The following is a 20,921-nucleotide window of genomic DNA, read 5'->3' on the forward strand; positions in this document are numbered from 1 at the left end:
TAGCAGCTGGGAGGTTGTGCTCTGCTGGATCCCCAGGATCTCTCTGCATCTTCCTAATCCATGTTCCTGCAGAAGGTTCTACCCTCCCAGACCCTGGGGGGAGGCTGGTGTCCTGGCCCTTCTAGGGACAACTGCTTCCCAGACAACAAATTGGGAACATCATACCTGAGCAGGTTTGGAGCTTAGATGGTCTTGGAAAAGTACCCTTTGCCTTTGCCCTAAAACTTGGACAACCATCTGCCAAGAGGTGAGCAGTCTCCACCTGCTTCCCCCAGAGCTTGGGAAGGAGAAGTGGATGTGAGGGTGGCTGTAGGTTATCCTTACAATGAGGATGGCATGCCAGTTTTCCTCATGGCATCTCAGCAGCCACACTCAGCTCTCTGCCTTGCATTAGAGAGAGTGGCCTCCCCTGTGACAGGGCAGACAGAGGCACTTCCAAGGACTGAGAGAACTTAGGTCCTCATCCTCCTCTGAGAGGATCCTGGTGGGGAAAAGAAGTGAGAAGGAAGCCTTCTGAGGCCAGAGTCTGAGGCTGAGTCACCCTGCTGTGACTGAGTTACAAAAACCAGACTCAAACACAGAGCCTTTGGGATTCTTCCTGTCCCTTAGGTCTTGTCCTTGCCTTCCATCCCAGTGTAAAAAGTGATTACAGTATCCCAACAGAAAGATTCTGCGGGATTCTTTGTTGAGGGGGAGAAACGCTATAATGGCAAATTACCCTTGCAGTAATCAAAGGCCATGCTGTATGCTGGTTAAGAGCATGGATTTGTATCACACACAGATTGAAAATTGTGCTCACCACTTATTAGCTTACTCTTTTGTAGCCTCTATTTCCTTATCTGTAAAGTGGGTAGAATAATAGTATTCACTTCAGAGAGTTCGTAGAAAAATAAAATCATACATGTAGCACAACTTCCAGAAGATAGACAAGTTTTCTACTTTCCCATTATCTCAGTTGCAGAAAATATCTAGAAATTCCAACATTGTGGCAATAACATAAAAACATCAGCTTCTGGGCTGCATTGTGCCACCTAACCATGCATCTGAGTTCTGGTCCCTTCCCTCTCCCAGGTCCCAGTAGGCAGTTAGCTCAGCCCTGCTCAGGTATTAACCAGCCACTCATTACAAAGCTCATGGTAATGGTTCTAGGATATGAGCCTTTCTCTCGTGAATGACTATTTATTTTAAAAGAAGGTTTCTTGAATGCTTCAAGACCCATAAGAATGAAGCCATAAGAAAGAATGAAGGACAGAACTCCACCTTGGTCCTCAAGGAAGCAGCCTTTCTTGGATACCCCAGCTGTCCCTCTGCTCATTGGCCCTACCCCACATTCCAGTATGTTCTCAAGGAAGAACAACAGTGGTAACAATAGCTGTCTTTCTATAACGCTTCAGACCACTCTCACAGATGTCATCTCATTTTGACAATCCCCTTCTGAAATAAGTTGGGCAAATATTATTATTCGCATTTTACACATGAGCAAACTGAGCCTCTAATACAGTGAAGAGACCTGTTTGAGATCAACATGTGAGTACATGGAAGACCTAGGAGCAACATCCTTTGGATTCACATTCTTCCATGATTCCCATTTATATCCACTCCACTCTTGTCTGCCAATCCCTGCTCTCAACACGGAGATTTCATGAGAGTGATCCACCCCAATCTGGAATCCATACTAATAGCTCAGAAACATACCAGAGACTATTCTGATTGATATCTCCATTTTAAAAATAAAGGGACTGGATTCAGTGACTTTTCAAGGTCTTATGACTAAAGGGTGGCAGAGTAGGAACACAGCCCAGCAGCTCTGCCACCAAACCACACCACCAGACAGGATGGAATTTCAGAGCCAGAAAAGGCCGCAGGTAGGCTAACAACAGGGTCCTAATAAATGCCACAGTCAACACCCAATTACCCACAATAATAATGGAAGATAAGAAGTAAACAGGAGTTGTGTCCTTCCCAGGCTTCTAAATCTTTTATTTCAACAACCCCCCTAGGATGTTAGGTGTCAAACAAACTGTTCCTTTCTATTCACATGCTTGTGGGTGGTCAAGGAAGAGCCTAATAGGTTGGGTCCAGAAGCAAGATAATCCAACCCTTGCTCCATCTGACTCTTACTAGCCACATGTTGATGACTGCCCCGCCATTAGATGTACTGCATTTCTTCTTCTGGTCATGCCAAGTACACACCTCTTCATGGTGACATGTGGCAGGTCACAAGTGCCAATGAGGTGGCATGAGGCTCCTGCCACACCACCTCGCCTCATAGCCTGATGTCCTCACTATGGAAACCTTGTTTATATATTATCAAAACACAAGAGAAAAATCACTGAAGAGAAGGCAGCCAAAAACAAGGCACTCCCCATATATCTCAGATGTTAACCTGTGAATGTTGATAAGAGATGGTTTAAATTGAAGTTCCATCTGTTGCTCCCTTTGTACCAGCAGGGACACAGAGATATTGCACTATGCTCCCCACTTGCTCAGAATGTTCTTCCAGCTCCACCAGGTGTAGAACAAAAGGAAATCAACTGTACTGACAACAGGAGAAACTTAGGTTGACAACAAAAGGGACAAATAAACTACCCCATTATGTACAGAGTAGGAATGTGAAGAGTAGGAATGTCTGGGTTGTTGGATACAGAAAGATAAGTCAGGGACCTGCACCTCCACATACCCCTTCTCATCTTCCAAATAATTGAGATTAATTAAGGACCTGGAGCTGGAGGAGGGGCATGGTGGTCTAGCCTCAGTCTTCATCTCATGAACAATCCAAGCTCCAAGACTAAGTAAGTTCTGGTATTTTCTTAACTGAACAAACAAAACTGTTCTCCAAATCACCTATCAGAGCAGTTCAAACCAAGACCAAATATTTATGCTTTTTAAATAATTGTCAAAATATTCTGAAAGTTGAATCTGAGACTTGGGGGCAGAAAAAAAGAAGATTATGAACTATTTGGGAAGATTATGGGGGGGGGGGGGAAGAAAGGTGATTATGGGATTGCTGGTTGGGAGTGGTTTCATCCAGGGTTTGACTCTCTTCTGAAGCACCCCTCCCTGAAAAAAGCCAGTCTACTTGTGTGTCTCCAGTGTAAATTCACTCAGCATCTCACAGAACAGCCTCTACCACTGTCAGACACTGGACCTGGGTGGAAGCTCTTCTTTAGGGTGACCCTTGTCACTTCCAAATAAGAACAGTCTTCACCCTCTTTTGTACAACAATGGTATGGTCCATCTTCAGTGAACGTGACTGTCACACCCACCCTCAATCATTTTTTAACTCCTTCCAAGTTTCTTCTCTGCCCCAGTTCTTGCCCTTGAGCTCACACTAGCTTTTCAATGGGCCACTCGGAACTTTTCAAATACTCTGGAGTGAGTTCAACACCCACGGGAGAGAACTTTCTCTGTACCAAGAGGGATTTAGCTGCTTCCTTATGTTTTTAGCAATGAAACCAAGTTAAAGTCTTTTTTTCTTTTTAATTATTCCTGCCCTGGATAGTGTTGCTCAGCTGGTTGTGCATTATCCTGTGCACCAAAAGGTTGCCAGTTTGAGTCCTGGTAAGGGCACAGGCCCGGCTCAGTTTACCACTTGATCCCTGGTAGGGGGTGTACAGGAGGGTGTTCCACTCTCACATTGATGTTTCTATCGCTCTCTCCCTCTCTTGCTAAAAATCAATTAAAAATTATTCCCAAAATATTTTCAGAAGTAACCTTTTTCACTCTCACTGTCGCTAGGAGCTGCTGCCTTGCCATCACCAATATCAGTCCCAATGTTATGTGTAAAGGAGCCTTTGTACCAGCAGAGGACACTCCATCCTGTCTAGACAGAACTAACTGGGCCCATTGACAGATTGGAAACTGGGCGTGGGCACCAGGGAGGGGTGGGAATAACCCTATGTGAACCTGGGAAGGTCACAAGTTGACTAAGACTGTGCCACTTTTCTGATAATGGATTGGCAAGTAATGCCACATTCTTTCCTGCAGATATGGGAGGGGAAAGCATAGTGACACAGAGCATCCCAAGACATCTTGAGTATCTATATTTCCAACAAACAACCAAAATTTGCAGGCACCACCCAAATGTCTCCTGGGCATCTTTCCCCTCCCTTTCCTGTGGCACAAGATGCCATCCAACTGCAACTCCAGGAAGCAACTTTATAGACCAATCTCTGGCCTCCAACTATAGTCAGTCTGTTTGCCATGCCCTATTCACAAGGAAAGAAGCCTGTAGTGCCCGCTTCATCCTTTCCACCTGCCCGAATCTTGATCATATTTCTAGACTCTTCTCAATGTGTAGCTCCTGTACGGAACTTCCACTCACATTTGACTTCTTTTCATGGCTGCTTTTGAAATGTGCTTCCTTCTTGGTTTCCATGGCACCATGATCTCTCCTCTCATCCTCTATAAATCTCCTCTACACTCTCTACTGATTTCTCTGCCATTGTCTTGTCCTAGGCAGAGTGGTCTTGGGATTCTGTTCTTGGTGTTCTCTCTCTCTCTCTCTCTCTCTCTCTCTCTCTCTCTCTCTCTTTCTCTTTTTTAATAGCAAATGAAACAGAGTCTAATAGAATAATTATACCATTTAGGGGTCCACATACTATACTATCAGATGGAGATATGGCCTTTCCACAACTAACTTCTCTCCCCTCAACACCCCCCGCCACACACACACACACACACACACACACACACACACACACAGAGAGAGAGAGAGAGAGAGAGAGAGAGAGAGAGAGAGAGAGAGAGAGAGAAAAGAGTATAATTGAAAATATGTACTTCATAGTCTCACCTCAATGTTCTAAAAATGTCCCTAGCCACAAAATGTGACAAAACAGCAGTATTTCCAAAGGGAATTTTGGACTCTATGGAGACCTCCTTGCTTGTCTCTGTGATATGGGGAATGGTAGTGACTATTACTGACATTTGTTGAGCTGGATCCAGATTATGCTTGATCCTCTGCACAACTTCTGAAAGCCTCACCATTTATAAAGCTCAGCCCAGAACCCAACTCCATACCACATACACATGCAAAATATTTTTTTCAGTTTTCATATATGTTGAGTTGCTGAGAAATGCAACTACTGTGTACATCAAGAGAAGAGTATATTTTATTTTCATTAAAAATTTTACAGGATTTTTACCTTTTTGGAAAATTATGTCATCAATGACAAAGTTGCTCATTGTATTTAAGTTGCCAATACAGCATACCTGCATTTGTAGCTAATTGAATGCATCGCAATTCTACCTGTCAGTGCAAACATCTGGTGCTTCATTGTGTTTTCTAATACAGTCCTGCCTGAGAACTTACAACATGAAATATATATAATACTAGAGGCCCAGTGCACAAATTCGTGCACAAGTGGGGTCCAGTCAGCCCAGCCCCAATCAGGCAGGATCAGGGCCAGGCCAGCCATGGAGGTTGGCCAGTCAGCCCCACCCCTGATTGGGGGGGGGTGGGAACCTGTCTGAGAGAGGCTGGTTGGGGGGCAGGGCCGCTGGGGGGTTGGCTGGCCACCCCGCCCTCTATCAAGGTAGGGGAGGCCAATCAGGGGCAGGACTGGCTAGGAGGAGGGACTGTGGGAGGTTGGCCAGCTAGACCTGCCCCTGATAAGGCCAGTGCGCAGGTCGCAGTGGGTGTCATAGCAACTGGTTCTGTTCATTGTGGTGTTCTGGTTGCTGTATATATATATTTAGAGAACCAGTGCATGAAATTTGTGCATGAAGGGGAGTTTCTCAGCCCAGCCTGTACCTTCTTGAATGTGGGACCTCTCAGGGGATGTCTGACTGTCATTTGGACATCCCTCTCACAATCTGGGATGACTGGCTCCTAACCACTCGCCTTCCTGTCTGATACCCTGTTTCACCGAAAATATGACAGTGTCTTATATTAATTTTTGCTCCCAAAGATGCGCTAGGCCTTATTTTCAGGGGATATCTTATTTTTCCATGAAGAAGAATACAGTACACATTTATTGTTAAATGAAAATAAAGGAAATTTATTACCTGTATACAGTACGATAGTACCGTAGTTGTCAACACAAACCAGACAAACTGTGAATCCTACAGTATCAAGAATTTACTCATTTATTCAATGACAATCATGTCATCATCTTCTGGAACATCATCATAAAAATCCAATTCCTGAATTTCCTGGTGAATTTCTTGTGACTCTATTTCTTTCAGAATCAGTGGACCAAATCTCTCATGTTTAGCAATAGCACTGTCTTTAAATAAGTACTTCTTGTCAAGGTAGCCTGCTTGCAGTGCATTTGCAATGTAACTGTCCACTCCGCCTCCACACAGCAGTGACATCAGGACTCTACGTAATGTCACTGGTTGCTAGATGCCACCTGGGGCGGCCCTAGCGACCAGTTTACGGTAAATTAATTTTCATTCTGAGACAGAGTCGGGGGGGGGGGGGCTTATTTTCAGGGGGATGCCTTATATTTCACTCAGAAGGAAACCTGTAAGTAGGTCTTATTTTTGGAGGATGTTTTATTTTCGGGGAAACACGGTAGTCTCTAACCCCTCTGCTTGCCTTTCTGATTGCCCCTAACCCCTCTGCCTGCTGCCCTGATCACCCCTACCTTGTGCTCCTGCCAGCCTGATTGCCCCTAACCACTCTGCCTGTCTTCTTGATCACTCCTAACTGCCTCTGCCTGCCTTATAACCCCTAACTGCCCTCCCCTGCTGGCCTGATCTTGCCCCTAACTGCTCTCTTCTGCAGGCCTGATCTCTCCCCAAACTGCCCTCCCCTGCTGGCCTGATCACCCCTATCTGCCTCTGCCTCAGCTCCCACACCATGGTTTTATCCTGAAGGAAATCAGATGTCTGGAAGATGGCTAGTCAACCTGATCTAATTAGCATATTATCCTTTATTAGTATAGATAGATTATATTGAACTAGAGGTCTGATCATGAAATTCATGCAAGGGGCTCGGCCCTCACAGCCCTGGCTGCCTCTGCTTGCCCTCCCAGGACTGGCTTCATCCAGAAAGTTATCTGGATGATCATTCTGCTGTCAAGTCTAATTAGCATATTTAGACATATATGTCTAAATATGCTAATGATGACATAGGAATTGATTGCTTAAATGAGGGGGAAAGCCTTTTTCAGCTGGAGGACATGCTCTTGGCAGACAAAAACATATAATCCCTATATCTGGATTGATAGCCAGCATATACACTATACTGCCAAATTGGTCATTAAAAAATTGAATCATTTTCTTACACCTTACACCAAACAGCTGTTGTCCTTAAAACCCCTCCTCAGCCCCTACCTTAAGTTCTGTCTTTGCAGTTCACCCATTGGTTGGTTTCTATGCCAGTCAGCATCTCTGGGCCTGTCTCTGGGCCTGAACACAGAGGCAGGGCTGATCAGCAGCCATCCCAGGCTACTGGTGAGCAGGCTGAACTTCTGACCTCTAGGAGAGAGAGAGAGGCTTGGCCACTGGTCTGATCACCCTACTTTTCTCTCTGGGACTCATCAGCAGCCGCTGACACTACTGATCAACCCCGCCTTTCTCTCTCTCCAAGAGGTCAGCAGTTCAGCCGCTTGCCTGCTGCATGCACAGCCTGGTGTTCAGTCGAGCCTTTGATCATTTTGGATGTTACTGTCCTGGCTCTTTATATATATAGATATAGATTATTACCACTATTTTCCCTTTTGTGTTGATATTTTTAAATTATATGTGATTGTAAGGTATACTATCTGTTTTTCTTTTCTTGGCAATAAAAGGGTGTTACTTTAAGTTTTGTCATAAAACAGGTCAATGAAACTGATATCTTTAGAATTACTAACCTAGATCTAAAGAACCAAGACCTAAAGAAATAATATTCTTTTTTAAAAGAACCATTCATTAAAGTCCCTGTTAAAATTCCCATTCATGTTTTTAATAGAATTGAGCAGTCTTATGAGAATTCTTCATAGTTCCTCCAAGGGACCAATAGAAGTTTCCCATTCCAGTGGCATCTGTTATGTGGATTTGGTTCCTAAAATTCCATAGAAACCATAGGCTCTGGTTCAAGATCATCTCCTGGAATTCTCTCTCCAATGAGCCAGTGAACAGCCCCTTAAGCCTAGTGAAGACACTCTCCCAACGGAAAGAGTGGGATGGTGGAATTGAGCTAAACTAAATTAGGCTCTGTGAAGCGAAGGTTGCAAGAGGAGTTGTTGGATTCTACTGTTTTCCTAGAGGCACTAGATGGTTGTCTTGGGCCTGGAATTTGGGGAGGGGAGATTGTTAGTGTGTAGAGAGGGAAGAAGGCAGAAAGTTTGTTCTTCTCTAAAGTTAGATGGATCCAAGATCTCTCAGTTATGGGAAGAAACTTTAGCTAGATATAGAAGAAAGACTGGCCATCAAACTGATGGCTGCAGCATTGTGGCCATTCAAGGGGGAAGAAGAGTCCAAAGGGAGCCCCAAAGCCAATGGGCGGAGGGAAGGATTCTATCCTTAGAGCTGAGACTCTAGGAGAGAGTCACATGGGTCTAGACCCAAGGAGTAGAGATGTGTGCAGATTTCTTAAAGTTAGGGCAAAATGCTGAGGTTGAGTCATAGGCTATGCCAGGATGGCAGAAGCCACAACCATATTCCAAAGGCTTATCTGCTGAAGAATGTGTAATTCAAATCCCAATGGAGTGGAGACAGTCATGTCTGCTGAGGTAGGAAGACCAGGGTGGAAGGACAACTGAGAAAGGATAATAAATACATATGTACATTATTGTTTGCGTGTGTATAGATACCTTTGGAAGGGTACCCAAGAAACAATGGTTGTCACAGGGAAATGGAACTTGGTGTTAGGGGATAGGAGAATTTTATCATACTTGTTCTTATGGATTTCCCTCCTTCAGAATATAATTAGTTAGATAAGCACCACACTTCAAATCTATACTGGGAAGCCAAGGATGACATATTGGAGTTTAAGATTTTGAGAAGTTATCACCAAACCTAAGGGACCTCAGTATCTTGGCTGGCTAGCCTCAGAAAAATTATTATTGGTTTCTTGCTTGAGTTCTCTCCAATTCTCCCCCTATCCATTTCCTGAGTTATCTGATGGTTTACTCTAAATTTTACTTTTTGGTGACTTTTCAGTGTACATGTTTAACCCCAATAATTATATGAATAGAGAAGAGACACCACAAAAAAACTAACTCATCATTTCTCCCCACAAGCCCTCTTGCTATATTCTCTGTTATTACTCAATCCAGGAACATGGAACCACCTTAGACTCTTCCTTTTGCCTCACCCCACCCAGTCAGCATTCAATCCATCACCAAGACTTAATGACTTGACTCTTAACTATCTCTAGAATGTATATCCTCATTCTCATTTGTGGCCACTCTACCACCTCTGAGTTGAACTAAAGTGCAAATTTTGATCACCTTTTGCCTGCACCTTTGCAATAATCTCCTTACAAGTCTTTTACCTCCAATATGGACTCCTCCAATCTGACCTGAGTGACCCCCCAAAAACACAAGTCTGACCAAGTCACTCTTGTTTTAAATTCCTTTACTAACTCTTCCTCACCTATAACAGCTGTTTCAGCCATTAAAATGCCTGGGGGGAAAAGTGAAATTTCCCTGGGTAGATCTCCCATAGACAGTCCGAATTTCTTAGGGAAAATTCCAGTACAAGCCAAACTATGATTCATGCTCAATTCTTATTCTACTATGAGTGAAGAAACCCCCTTCCCTCTCACTGATCCAGAATATATAAGTTGTAATAAGCCAGTAAGTCCCAAAACCCCATCTGAGAACTTCTGACCCACACACAATAGTCCAGACTACATTGAAGGTCTACAAGGGTTTTTTTTATTAGATCTAAGTCTTCACCTTTATTTCTTGCATTTACTCAAGTTCCTCCAGATGATAAAATACTTTATGTAGTTTTGTTCTTTCATGTCTTTACGCATATTATTCTTTCTGTGTGAAGTGTCTTTCTCTGCTTTAAATGTCTTTGTCTGTCTGAAAAACTTCTATTTATTTTTTAAAACCCTGCCAGGCATCACTTTAATCACCCTCACGTCAGTATGTACCTTTCTATACCTTGTGTATGTTTCTGTCATCGCATGGGTCATGTACATTGTAATAACATGTTTTCATAGTCTCCATCCTCTAACAAGACCATGTCACACTCATCATGGTATGTGTGCAGGAACAATGTGTTGAACTGAATTAAATCAAGATTTTTTCCTTTACTGTATTTCTAATAATGTATTTGGTCATTTTATTTTAATTTAATTTTACATTATATACTGACTTATACAGGGTTTTCATAGTGATCTCTGTTTTATGTATGACCTTATTAAGAAAACCCAAGTCCATTCTAGCTGGTTTGGCTCAGTGAACAGAGTGAATAGAGAAGAGACACTTCAGACTGAGGGTCCTGGGTTTGATTCCAGTCAAGGGTACATACCTTGGTTGCAGGCCCTGGTCAAGGGCACATACCTTGGTTGCAGGCTCTGGTCAAGGCATGTGCAGGAGGCAAGCAATCAATGTGTCTTTATCTCTCTGTCTATCTCTTCCTTTCCCTTCCACTCTCTCTCTAAAAATCAATGGAAAAATATGCTCAGATGAAGGTTAACAGAAAGAGGAAAAAAGAAAAGAAAACCCAAGTTCAAACAAGAAGAGCAGGAATATTCCCAATACTGAAATGTGACTAAAGAAAGTTGTGACCTTAGAAAGAATTTAGAAAATGTGTATGTCAGAGTACTAGAATATATCACTGTTCATTCAACAGTGTCCCAGGTGTTGTATCTGGTGGCCCTATAGGCTTTCTCTCCTATGAAAAATATAAACTATCTCTCTCCCTCGAGGCACCCAATTCCCACTGTTCTAATTCTTCCTTTTGTGGCTTATTCCGTTTCTCAGGTACATTGATAATAGGATGGGGGGGGGGGGGGAGCTCTGGTATTTCAGTCACTGAAACTGTAAGTTCCTCCACAAGCAAACACATGGACATTATGGTTCACACATCCATCTCTTATGTGTTTGGTTCACAAATACTTGTCCTTCAGAGCACATTCAACTTGAGTACATTGAGAAAATCAATTTTGGCATGCCAGTGTGGCTCAGTGGTTGAGTATCAAACCAGGAACCAGGATGTCACTGATTCAATTTCCAGTCAGGGCACATGCCTGGGGTTTCAGGCTTGATATAGGAGGCAGCTGATCAATTATTCTCTCTCATTATTGATGTTTCTATCCCTCTCTCCCTCTCCCTTCCTGCCTAAAAATTAATAAAAACATTTTAAAATAAATTATATGCTTTTATTTTTTTAAAAAAGAAAATTAATTTTATGTCCTTATGGAACTGTCACTGGGCCACAGTGATGACATCAAGTTACTTTCCTTCTTGGTGGTTCCTGACAGCCAACCACTGCCTTTCACTTCTTTATCAGTCCTTTTAAATTTTACTTAACTACTTCTGTATAACACATTCACAGTTCACAAAACATTTTCACATTATGTGTTTTATCCTCTTGATGTCTAATGGCAGATATTCTGTTCCCCATTTAACCTACAAGAAATCCGAGGCTCAAAATGGTCAAGTGACTTGTCCAAGAATCCACTCATCCTGTAAGCTATGGATTTTTTTCTTTTGCCTGCCCCTTAAATACCACAGTAAATGAAACTTTGAATCAATCCACCATCTTGCTGTCCACCATCTTTCTATCCACCAGCATGCTGCCCAGACAGGAAGCACCTCTAATGAAGGGGTGCCTGGAGAGGGAGAGAGCTCACCAAATTGTACTTATATGATATTCTTGTTATCTATATCCTCTTTTCCGCTTGAGTTGACCCTGGAGCTAAGAATATTTTTTCTCATTGGAAACAAGAAAACTGATCCTCAAGATGCTGACTTTTGCATAATCATAAAAGTACTAGAAAGCTGATGTTCATTTTTTCCTTAAAGCAACATCTACTGAATGGCCTGGACACCAAACAACAATGTTGCAATTGACAGATTATCATCATCATCATCACCATTGCGGTTGAAATTGTGACTCACTGACTGCTTACTATGTGCTAACCACCATAATCAATTTGCACAATAATTCCCACAAAGGAGGCTTATTATCCCCATTTTAGAGGTAATAAAGCTGGGGTGCAAGAGGTCTATAACTTGCACATTTTCACTGACCTAGTAAATGATGGTACGATCCAAATCCACGCATATGTGAATCCCAATGTCCATGCTTCTGACCACGCTCTCCCTTTGCGGTACTTCACAAGTACCGTGTAAATGTCCACAAATGATCTTAGATTAAGCAGAGCTTTGGAGAGTGGGAGTGGCCTGAAAGAGGAGGAGAATAGATACCCAGCCCTCCACTACCATTGTTGGTTCCTGCACTCCCCGGGCCCAAGTCTGTTTGTGTTCTGGCTGTAGTAGCTGTTGAACCTGCGTTACCCACACCCTTCTTATCGCTGACTGTTCCCCATCAACAATTACTTTTCCATGCAGTACTTTCCCCTCTTCTCAGTGCCAAACCCCTCCTTCCCAACCTGCTTGTTTACTGCCCTTCTAAAGAAAACATTCTCAGAGGAGCAAAACCTGCTACCCCAGTCTCTCTATTTCCCGGTGACATATCTACTCTCTGGAAAAGAACTTGTCCAGTACAATGTTAAATGTTTAAAGTTGCAGGTTGTCTGACCAGCCTGCCCTCATGTGTCCCAATTTCCCCGTTTGCCATGTGGACCTTCTTTCCCTCCCACAAAGTGCCCTCCCATCCAGGATAGTCAGTGCCAGGAACAAAGGAGTTGGAGACGCAGAGAATTTCAAATTCAGTTTATTGCAGCACCACAAGGAAACGGGAGTTTAAGACCTCTCCACAAAAGCCAATCAACTGGCTGACACCATATATTAAAAAACCAAAGCAGCACAGAGCTTGCTGCAAGAGATAGCACAGAAATGAGCTGTCCAGAGCATGTGCGTCCATTGCACGATGAAGAAACCCTGGGTCTAACCAGCCTGCCCACCTCTGGCTGACTTAGGAGGTGCATTGAAATGTAATGTGTGCAGTGGCGACTGCTGAACTGTTTCTGAGATAAAGCACAAAGCAGGGTCATAGCAGGGACTGAGCTTGTCACTGGTTTTAAAACTTTGGGAAGCAGAGCAGAAAGGAAAGAGCAGAAAGGGAAATAGGCTGAACCAAGGTAACCAGTAGTGTTTCTCTTCAGTAAGGCTGGCCTTGGTCGTGCAGGCATATTTGGTAGTGATGGAGAGGGAGAGCTAACAGGACAGAAAGCACCGCTTTATCGGGCCCCTCGGGAATAGCTGGTAGAAATAAACTTCACGCTGGAACTGCCTCCGGAGGTCTTCGTGCCCCCAGAGGTCTTCGTGCCCCCAGAGCTGGATCCCCAGCCTCCGGAGCTCCCGCCTCCGCCGCCACCGCTGGAGCCTCTGCCGCCAGAGCTGCCGCCGCCGCCCACTCCAGAACCGCCTCTGTGTCCCCCGCTGCTGCCTCCTCCATAGCTGCCGCCGCCGCCGCCGCCGCCGCTGCTGCCACCTCCAGAACCGTAGCTGCCTCCGTAGCTACTACCTCCACCGCCGCCTCCAGAGCCATAGCCGCCTCCGGAGCCATAGCTACCACCACCTCCTCGGCCGCCGCCTGCACTGATGCTGGTGTGGCTGGTGCTCACAGCTGCAAGGGGACACTCAGTTACCTTCAATCCCACCTCTCGTTCCCACCCAGCCAAACCTGCACAGGCCCCTTGGGTTGTACTTACACACGCTCACGTTGGGGGCGCACTCTCCAGACATCCTGGAGGAGAAAGAAGTCCTCTTTACCCTCCGGCTTCACAAGCGCCTGCCTCCCTGGGCCCTCGCAGCTGACCCAAAGCTCCCCCCTGGAGCTCCCCTTTGATATGAAACCGATCCAGTCCCCGCTGGCCTCCCACAACTCTCGTTTTACTCACAAACAGGAAGAAATCTCCCTATAAATTAGACTAGAGCCCATTAGCTAATGCAGGTTACTCTAAAAGCATTGACTTTGGCCGTATGACAGCTGAGCCCGCCCAGATGAAGAACAAATTGCTCCATCTCAAAGCATTTCTTGCCACGCTATAGCCCTCAGTGTGAACTCTGAGTCTCCCAAAGTGAAACCGAGTCTCTCCTTTCGCATGGTGTGTCCTTGTCCCCGTGCCCAGGACAAGCAGCAGTAATGTGGCGGCATCTTTCAACAGCAGTCAACTTGCGAGGGAGGAAGCACAGAAGAAGCCGCACTGCCCAGGGTCCCTTTCTCACCTGCTCTCCTCTCCCTCCAAGAGGGCCCTGTAAGTTGCAATCTCCACGTCCAGGGACAGCTTGGTGTTCATCAGCTCCTGGTAGTCACGCAGCAGCCGGGTCATTTCCTCCTTGGCCTGGTGCAGGGCGTCCTCCAGCTCATTCAGCTTGCTCTGGGCGTCTTTGAGGGCATTCTCACCACGCTGCTCAGCATCGCTGATGGACTGCTGCAGCGTAGAGACCTGAGGAAGGAGAATCCAGCACATTACACACTCCCTTACTACCTAATCCCACCTTGGCCTTCTTATCTCGAATGGACTCCCCACCCCCCTGAGAGGCCAGCACCCTGGATCCAACAGAACCACAAGAACTTAAGTCACCTCTTGCATTCCTTTGCCTCTGGCTAGCACATCACCGTGTTGCTTTCCTTAAAAGCCCTAAAAGGTGATGCAGCAGCCTCTCCTGGCCCTGAGTCTAGGCTTCTTTGCCCCTGGTCATTCTCCTAAATGCCTAGCCTGAAACCTCTTGGCTGCCTTTTCTCTCACTCACCACCTCTTAAGTAAAAAAGAAGCAAGTACCTGCTTCTTTACATTGTTGATTTCAGCTCTAATTCTCTGGATTATCCGATTCAGCTCAGCAATCTCCATCTTTGAAGTTTTCAAATTGTCCCCATGTTGGCCAGCAGTGATCTGGAGCTCTTCATACTAAAGATGATGGGCAAAGTCAATTAATGTGACAGAGCATATACCCTGGCTCAGGCACACAAATATAAGAGAAAACTTGGGATAGCAAAACAAGACTTTTCAGGAAAACTGGGCAGACATCCAGCCCATTCACCTTGGTCTGGTACAAGGCCTCAGCCTCAGCCTTGCTCCTCTGGGCAATCTCCTCATACTGGTTCTTGACCTCAGCGATGATACTATCCAGGTCCAGGCTGCGGTTATTGTCCATGGAGAGGATGACATTGGTGTCACTGATATGAGTCTGCATCTGAGACAGCTCCTGCAAGACGTAATAGTTCTGTGAGTCTTACAGTGTTAAAACAAAGAACAACTTAGAGGGAGGGTTCAAGAGATGGAAGACACATCTCTATCCTTCTGGATAGTGGTGGGTTCAGGCTTAAAGGTCTCCGCTTGGTAAACGTGGTTGAAATTTGAGGGCTTACCATTTGGTAGAGTGCTGTGAAGAAATCAATTTCCTGGCGGAAGTTGTCAACTTTGGCCTGAAGTTCCACCTTGGCCATGTAAGCAGCATCTACATCCTGGAGGAGCAATAGGCAGTATGAAGTCATAGTCTTTCCAGGGCAAATCCCTCTCCCTAACTGTGAGGGGATTTTCCAAGTAGAAAAGGTGTTTGGGATCTGTTCCACACCTTTATACCACAGGTGGATCAGAATCCCTAAGTTGCCCCACCCCTGGGATCACAATCACAAAGGAGCTTGCCTGGTTTGCTGAGAACTTGCCTCCACACTTACTACATGAAGTAGTGGGGGCTCTGGAGAAGCAGGGAACCTGAATATGCCCAGGTCCATGTTAATGTGGAAGGAAAACTCTATTTCAGATAGTCATCAGGCCCACTACCTGCTTCTCCACATCATGGCTCCTTTCTGCTTAGTAATTAGAGACCCCATTCTACTGTTTATTTTAGATGTAAGTCCACCCCACAGAATTTGCTGACCTTCTTGATGGTCACAAATTCATTCTCTGCATTTGTCCGTTTGTTGATCTCTTCCTCATATCTGCAAGGAAATCAGAAGTGAATAGGAGATTCAGAGAAGGAGAGGCCTGAAGTTTTGCTTTCTAGACTAAAGCTAGCACTGCTTCTCACTGCTCTTCTGTTACTCCGCTAGGACCTTCTGGCTACCCCTTTCTTGTGAGCAATGAAACCATTAAAGAATGTCCATATTCTAAGAAATTGAAGATTTCAGAAAATGCCAAATTGATTTACCTCTCACCTAAGAAAATACATTGTTACATTCTCTTCATAATCTTAGCTTGCCACTTTCTGGAAATATTTAAGAGCAAAAGTCAAAAATTGCCCAGCCAGGTTTCCTTACTTGTTCCGGTACTCTTCCACCAGATCTTGCATGTTCTTCAATTCTGAATCCATTCGAGATTGATCGCCCTTCAGTTGATCCATTCTGTTTCTAAGACTGTTGATGTATGACTCGAAGTAGGGGGTTAAGTCGTGGGACCTGGTGGTGGTATTTATCTGCTGCAGCAGCTCCCATTTTGTTTGCAGCACCTGATTCTGCTGCTCCAGAAACCGCACCTAAGAAGACAAAACCTCATTACCCACTGGTACAGAAGTGGAGGCCTCTGGCCACTGAGCACCAAGGGCCACCACATAGCAAGGCCCCAACCTTACTGTGATTCCTGTCTTCCTGGCCATGATGAACAGAAAAATTGAAAGAAAGAAAAAAAGGATGATCAAGTTAGCATCATCTTCAAAACAAAACTCACCTAACTGTTCATTCAGTGAAGCTTTAATTTCCCTGAGGATGGTAATCACAGTACTATTTCAGTTGGAAGTTTAGGAGAGTAGCTACACAAAAACCAAATAGCAAAGTACATGTAAAATTACTGCAACTGCACTTTGAAATAGATACATGACCCTTAAGAGATTTGCCTTCCACCTTTTTAGGCCAGTTATACCATAAAAATTGGTTTGCATTTCCTGAACATACACGCAGTTCAAATGTGTATTGGAAAAATCCAAAATTGAATTCCAAATCTATTGTGGATAACTTGAGTTGACATTATTACTGATGAATGAGCAACACGTTTAAAAAAAATGGTTTACATTCTTTTTCAGAGCAGATACTTGGAAGTACAAAAAAATCTTTATCCTCATATGGTACCAAATAAAATTCTCAGAGGGCGGACCGCTCCTTCTGGCAGCAAAAGATGTTTGGCACTGACTACACACCTTCTGCTACAATGTCCATTGCCTCTGTTCATACTCAGCTCCCTTTTTATGGTTTGGAAGAATTTTCCATGGTTCTCATTTGCACCCTAAAAGGCTGAGTTAGCCCCATTTGTTATCTTCATTCAACGTATGTGAATCCCAATTCAGCCCAAGAGCTGAATTAAAAAAACACTTCAAAGGTGATGTCAAATTGACCCACATTTATGTAGACCCCAGACCCTTTTGTCCAAGAGAGAGTTTAGTCATTAGCATCATTGCAGGCATACTTCTAACACATCTCATAGAAAACAGTTCTACAAAACACCATTTTAGTCATCTAAACACAGAAAATTGAGGCTCAAACCCAAACATGTCTTGGCTGCGCCACTCTCAAATGGACCAGGAGCAGCTCTTCCAGTGCACAGAGCAGGTAAACTCACCTTGTCAATGAAGGAGGCAAATTGGTTGTTGAGTGTCTTGATTTGCTCCCTTTCTTGAGACTTTACTTTTTGGATCTCAGGGTCAATCTCCACATGGAGGGGTTGCAGAAGGCTCTGGTTGATGGTGACTTGCTGTATGCCACCAGGAGGGCAGACGGGCCCAAAACCACCCCCAAAACTACCTCCACCAAAACCACCTCCACTGCCAAAGCCACCACTGCCAAAACCACCCCCAAATCCACCACTACCAAACCCACCACCCCCAAAGCCATAGCCACCACCAAAACCACTACGTCCACCTCCTCTAGCCACACTAATGGAGATACTTTTACTGCCACCAAGGTTAACAAGACTTCGACTTCCAAAGCCACCACCAGCACCTCCTCCACCACATCCTCCAACTGAAAATCTCCCGCCGCCTCCTCCTCCACTACGGCGCACAGAGCAGCTAGTCATCCTACGTTGTGAGCTGACTAGCCCAGCAGAGCCAGAGCTGAAGCCTCCTCCTCTCCGGTACCCAGACCTGGAACTAAAGCGGCTACTCATGTTGACTTAAAGAGCGTAGGAGCAAAGTAGAGAAAGGGAAGGAGCTAACACTCCTCTACTCCAAGCACAGATACTTCCCCTTATATACAAGGGAGTGATTGGGCTTGGTCCTCGAGTCAGCGGGATGAAGTGCTACTCAAGGGTTTGGCTTGCCTGCAGCTATACAAGATTTTTACGAGCCTCAACAATACAATAAACACTACACCACTCACTCCCAGAATGGCTCTCAAAATTGCTGTGCATGCAAGATTGTTCATGTGGCAATTCTTTTATCAGACAAAATCTTTCTTCAGGTGCTTGCTACCTTGTGAAAAAAAAGGACCCTACACCTGTTACCTGGTGCTTCTTGATAAGATTTCATAACATCCTATCACAAAAATATGCAAGTTCCCTTTCTTGCCTTGCCCTTGTAGCTACTAATGCACTCTCCTCAGGCATGGCAGGTGCAGTTCCCCATTCTTGGTCTCAGAAAAAGCTCTCCAGCTGGGTTCTGAGATTTGCTCTCCAAACTCCAGAGATCGCCAAGTTTTATCTCCTGATACAAAGCCAAACTTGAATAAGTGAGCCATTAAACAAAGTCATTTTTATTAAATATTGGCTTTATAAATGCACTGCATTAATATTAGAAGAAGAGAAGCTGTCATTGAAAAGGATGGGGGTGGGGGGGATAGGGTGAGTAGGTGATCTGGAAGGACAAGAAGGGAAAGACATGGTCTTTCTAAGTTTTCCAGTTGTTCCTTTTCCTCAAAGATAGGCCATGGCAGGAGACAGAGACACCAGCAACAAAAAACAGATGCAAACAGATGGCATGCACATGGCCATTGGAAAGCATAAACAGCAGTGAGGTAGCAGAGAGAAGCTATTTCATACATTTTGTAAAGCAAAGCGATGGAAGGAGGCCTTGACAGGTGGTTCAAGTCTCACACTAGACTATAGGGAGAGATGAATGTAGATCTGAAAGGAGTCTAGAAAGCTGATCTTAGAAGCCAAAATTGTTTCTGGACAACAGTAATGGCAATAATAATAATAGTTAGCATGCATTAAAAACTGACCTCAGGCCAGGCACTGTTCTACATATATGTATTAACTTAATTTTCACAATTTTGAGATAGATGCTGTTATGCTTTCCATTTTTAAAATTAGGAAACAGAGGTTGAATAGTCTGCCCCAAGTTTACCCAGATGGTAAGTGGCATGGCTGGAATGTGAACAAAGGATACTGATCTACCATGTGCAGGATCCTAACCAGCGTGCTGTATGACAGCACAGCACTGGGTTGTGGCTGTGCTCCTCACTTTGTGTAAATCCAGATAGCTTGGGAGGCTGTCTCGCTGCAGAGAGCTCCAGCAGCAGGAGGCCCATTTTATCCCTTTGAGTTCTTGGCTCCAGATACATGCATGTGCTTGGAAAATGTTCTTCAATTCACTCTGAGAAGAAGAGATTGGAAGCACTGAGTTCATGGGGAGATTTTGCTTCTGTCCAGGTATAAGGGTGCCCAGCATGCATTACAATGAACCAAGAAACCCCAGGATCCTTCCTGGAGAGCAACATTTGATCAACTTTAATAGGTAGCAGTGGCATTGAGATCTGGAAAGACCCAAACCCCACACAGACTTTCATTCTCAGACTTCTTAGAAGCCTGGTGTGCATCCCACACTTGCATGTAAACACAGAATTGGAAACTCGGTGAGGAGAAGCCACTGCTAACCTCAGCTGGCTTTGAGCAACTCTAAGTGGTCCACTGCAATCCTAGATGTGGTCTCCACTGTGTAATACAAGATATGCAGGGGAAGAGTAGTTTGTGAAGACCATCTGGCCCTGTCACCCTGTGGTTCTGAAATAGGAAAACTGAGTGTCAGACCTCTCCAGCCACTGAGGCTTGGCTCTTCTTTTTTCCCACAGTTTTTGTCCAGGATATGTCCCTCACTGCTCCATTGCTTCCCTCCTTCCCTGTCATCTCCATGGCACTGTTGTCTGAAACTTCCTTAACACTAACATCCTTAGGCTGCTAAACCAACCCTCTCAGTAGAGAATGAGTAATCCAGATCTTATTCTTGACTAGGAACAATGAGACAAGGGATGGTCTTGGTGTGGTAATGACTGTTGACTAATAATCTCCTGATAGGCAATTAAAATCCTTTTAGTTCAGCATACTCCCTCATGAGCCATATCACTCTGTGCAACTGATTCCTTCTAGCACTTAGGAGGGATGTGCATATGTGTTTGCATGCATGTGTATGTGCATATGTGTATTCATCCTTTCACCTCTGCCAGCCAACAACAGATCTTTGCAATGGTTTATGCTTCCATGACAGATCTTTGCAGTGATTCCACAAATTAAAAAACTAACAGAGAAATTAGAGGTTGATGGTCTGGTAATTGATAGACAATCTACAGAGCTGAAAATTTTACTCTAGCTGCCACCATGAGGAGGGAGAGAGGCAAGGACTAGAAGGAACAAGAAAACATAAAAATCACCATCAGCTTACATTTTCACAGTTCATCTCAACAAAAACATACACAAACACTATTCTGACAAGAGCCTTGAGAACCAAGCAGTCAAGCTGTTTTCACAAAACAGAAAACTGAGGATCAGAGAGATTAAATGACTTGCTTAGGCACTCTAGCTAGGAAAAGACACATCTGGGACTAGCACCTGAGTTTTCTGGTTTCAATTCAAGTATTCTTCCTGATAAACTGGAGAAAAGGCTTGAGAATAGGCAAGTGAAACTTATTACCATAAATGAGTGCACAGAGAATCGCAGAATATTCTCATCTGCTGAAACTCAAAGAGTTCCCACCAT

General features: G+C 44.5%; 1 protein-coding gene across 1 annotated transcript; it reads right to left on the minus strand.

Moving 5' to 3' along the window:
- Window positions 1–12,773: 12,773 nt before the first annotated feature.
- KRT1 (keratin 1) lies at window positions 12,774–18,196 on the minus strand. Its single transcript, XM_036454853.2, has 9 exons — window positions 17,573–18,196; window positions 16,282–16,496; window positions 15,903–15,963; window positions 15,391–15,486; window positions 15,063–15,227; window positions 14,804–14,929; window positions 14,247–14,467; window positions 13,730–13,764; window positions 12,774–13,644 (listed from the first exon to the last, which is right to left on the minus strand). Exons 1-9 carry the CDS (start codon window positions 18,116–18,118, stop codon window positions 13,256–13,258), a joined length of 1,854 nt encoding a protein of 617 aa, XP_036310746.1. The 5' UTR covers window positions 18,119–18,196; the 3' UTR covers window positions 12,774–13,255.
- Window positions 18,197–20,921: the final 2,725 nt, after the last annotated feature.

Source organism: Pipistrellus kuhlii, unplaced genomic scaffold (assembly GCF_014108245.1).
Source record: "Pipistrellus kuhlii isolate mPipKuh1 unplaced genomic scaffold, mPipKuh1.p scaffold_m20_p_3, whole genome shotgun sequence".
NCBI classification, from domain to species: Eukaryota; Metazoa; Chordata; class Mammalia; order Chiroptera; family Vespertilionidae; genus Pipistrellus; species Pipistrellus kuhlii.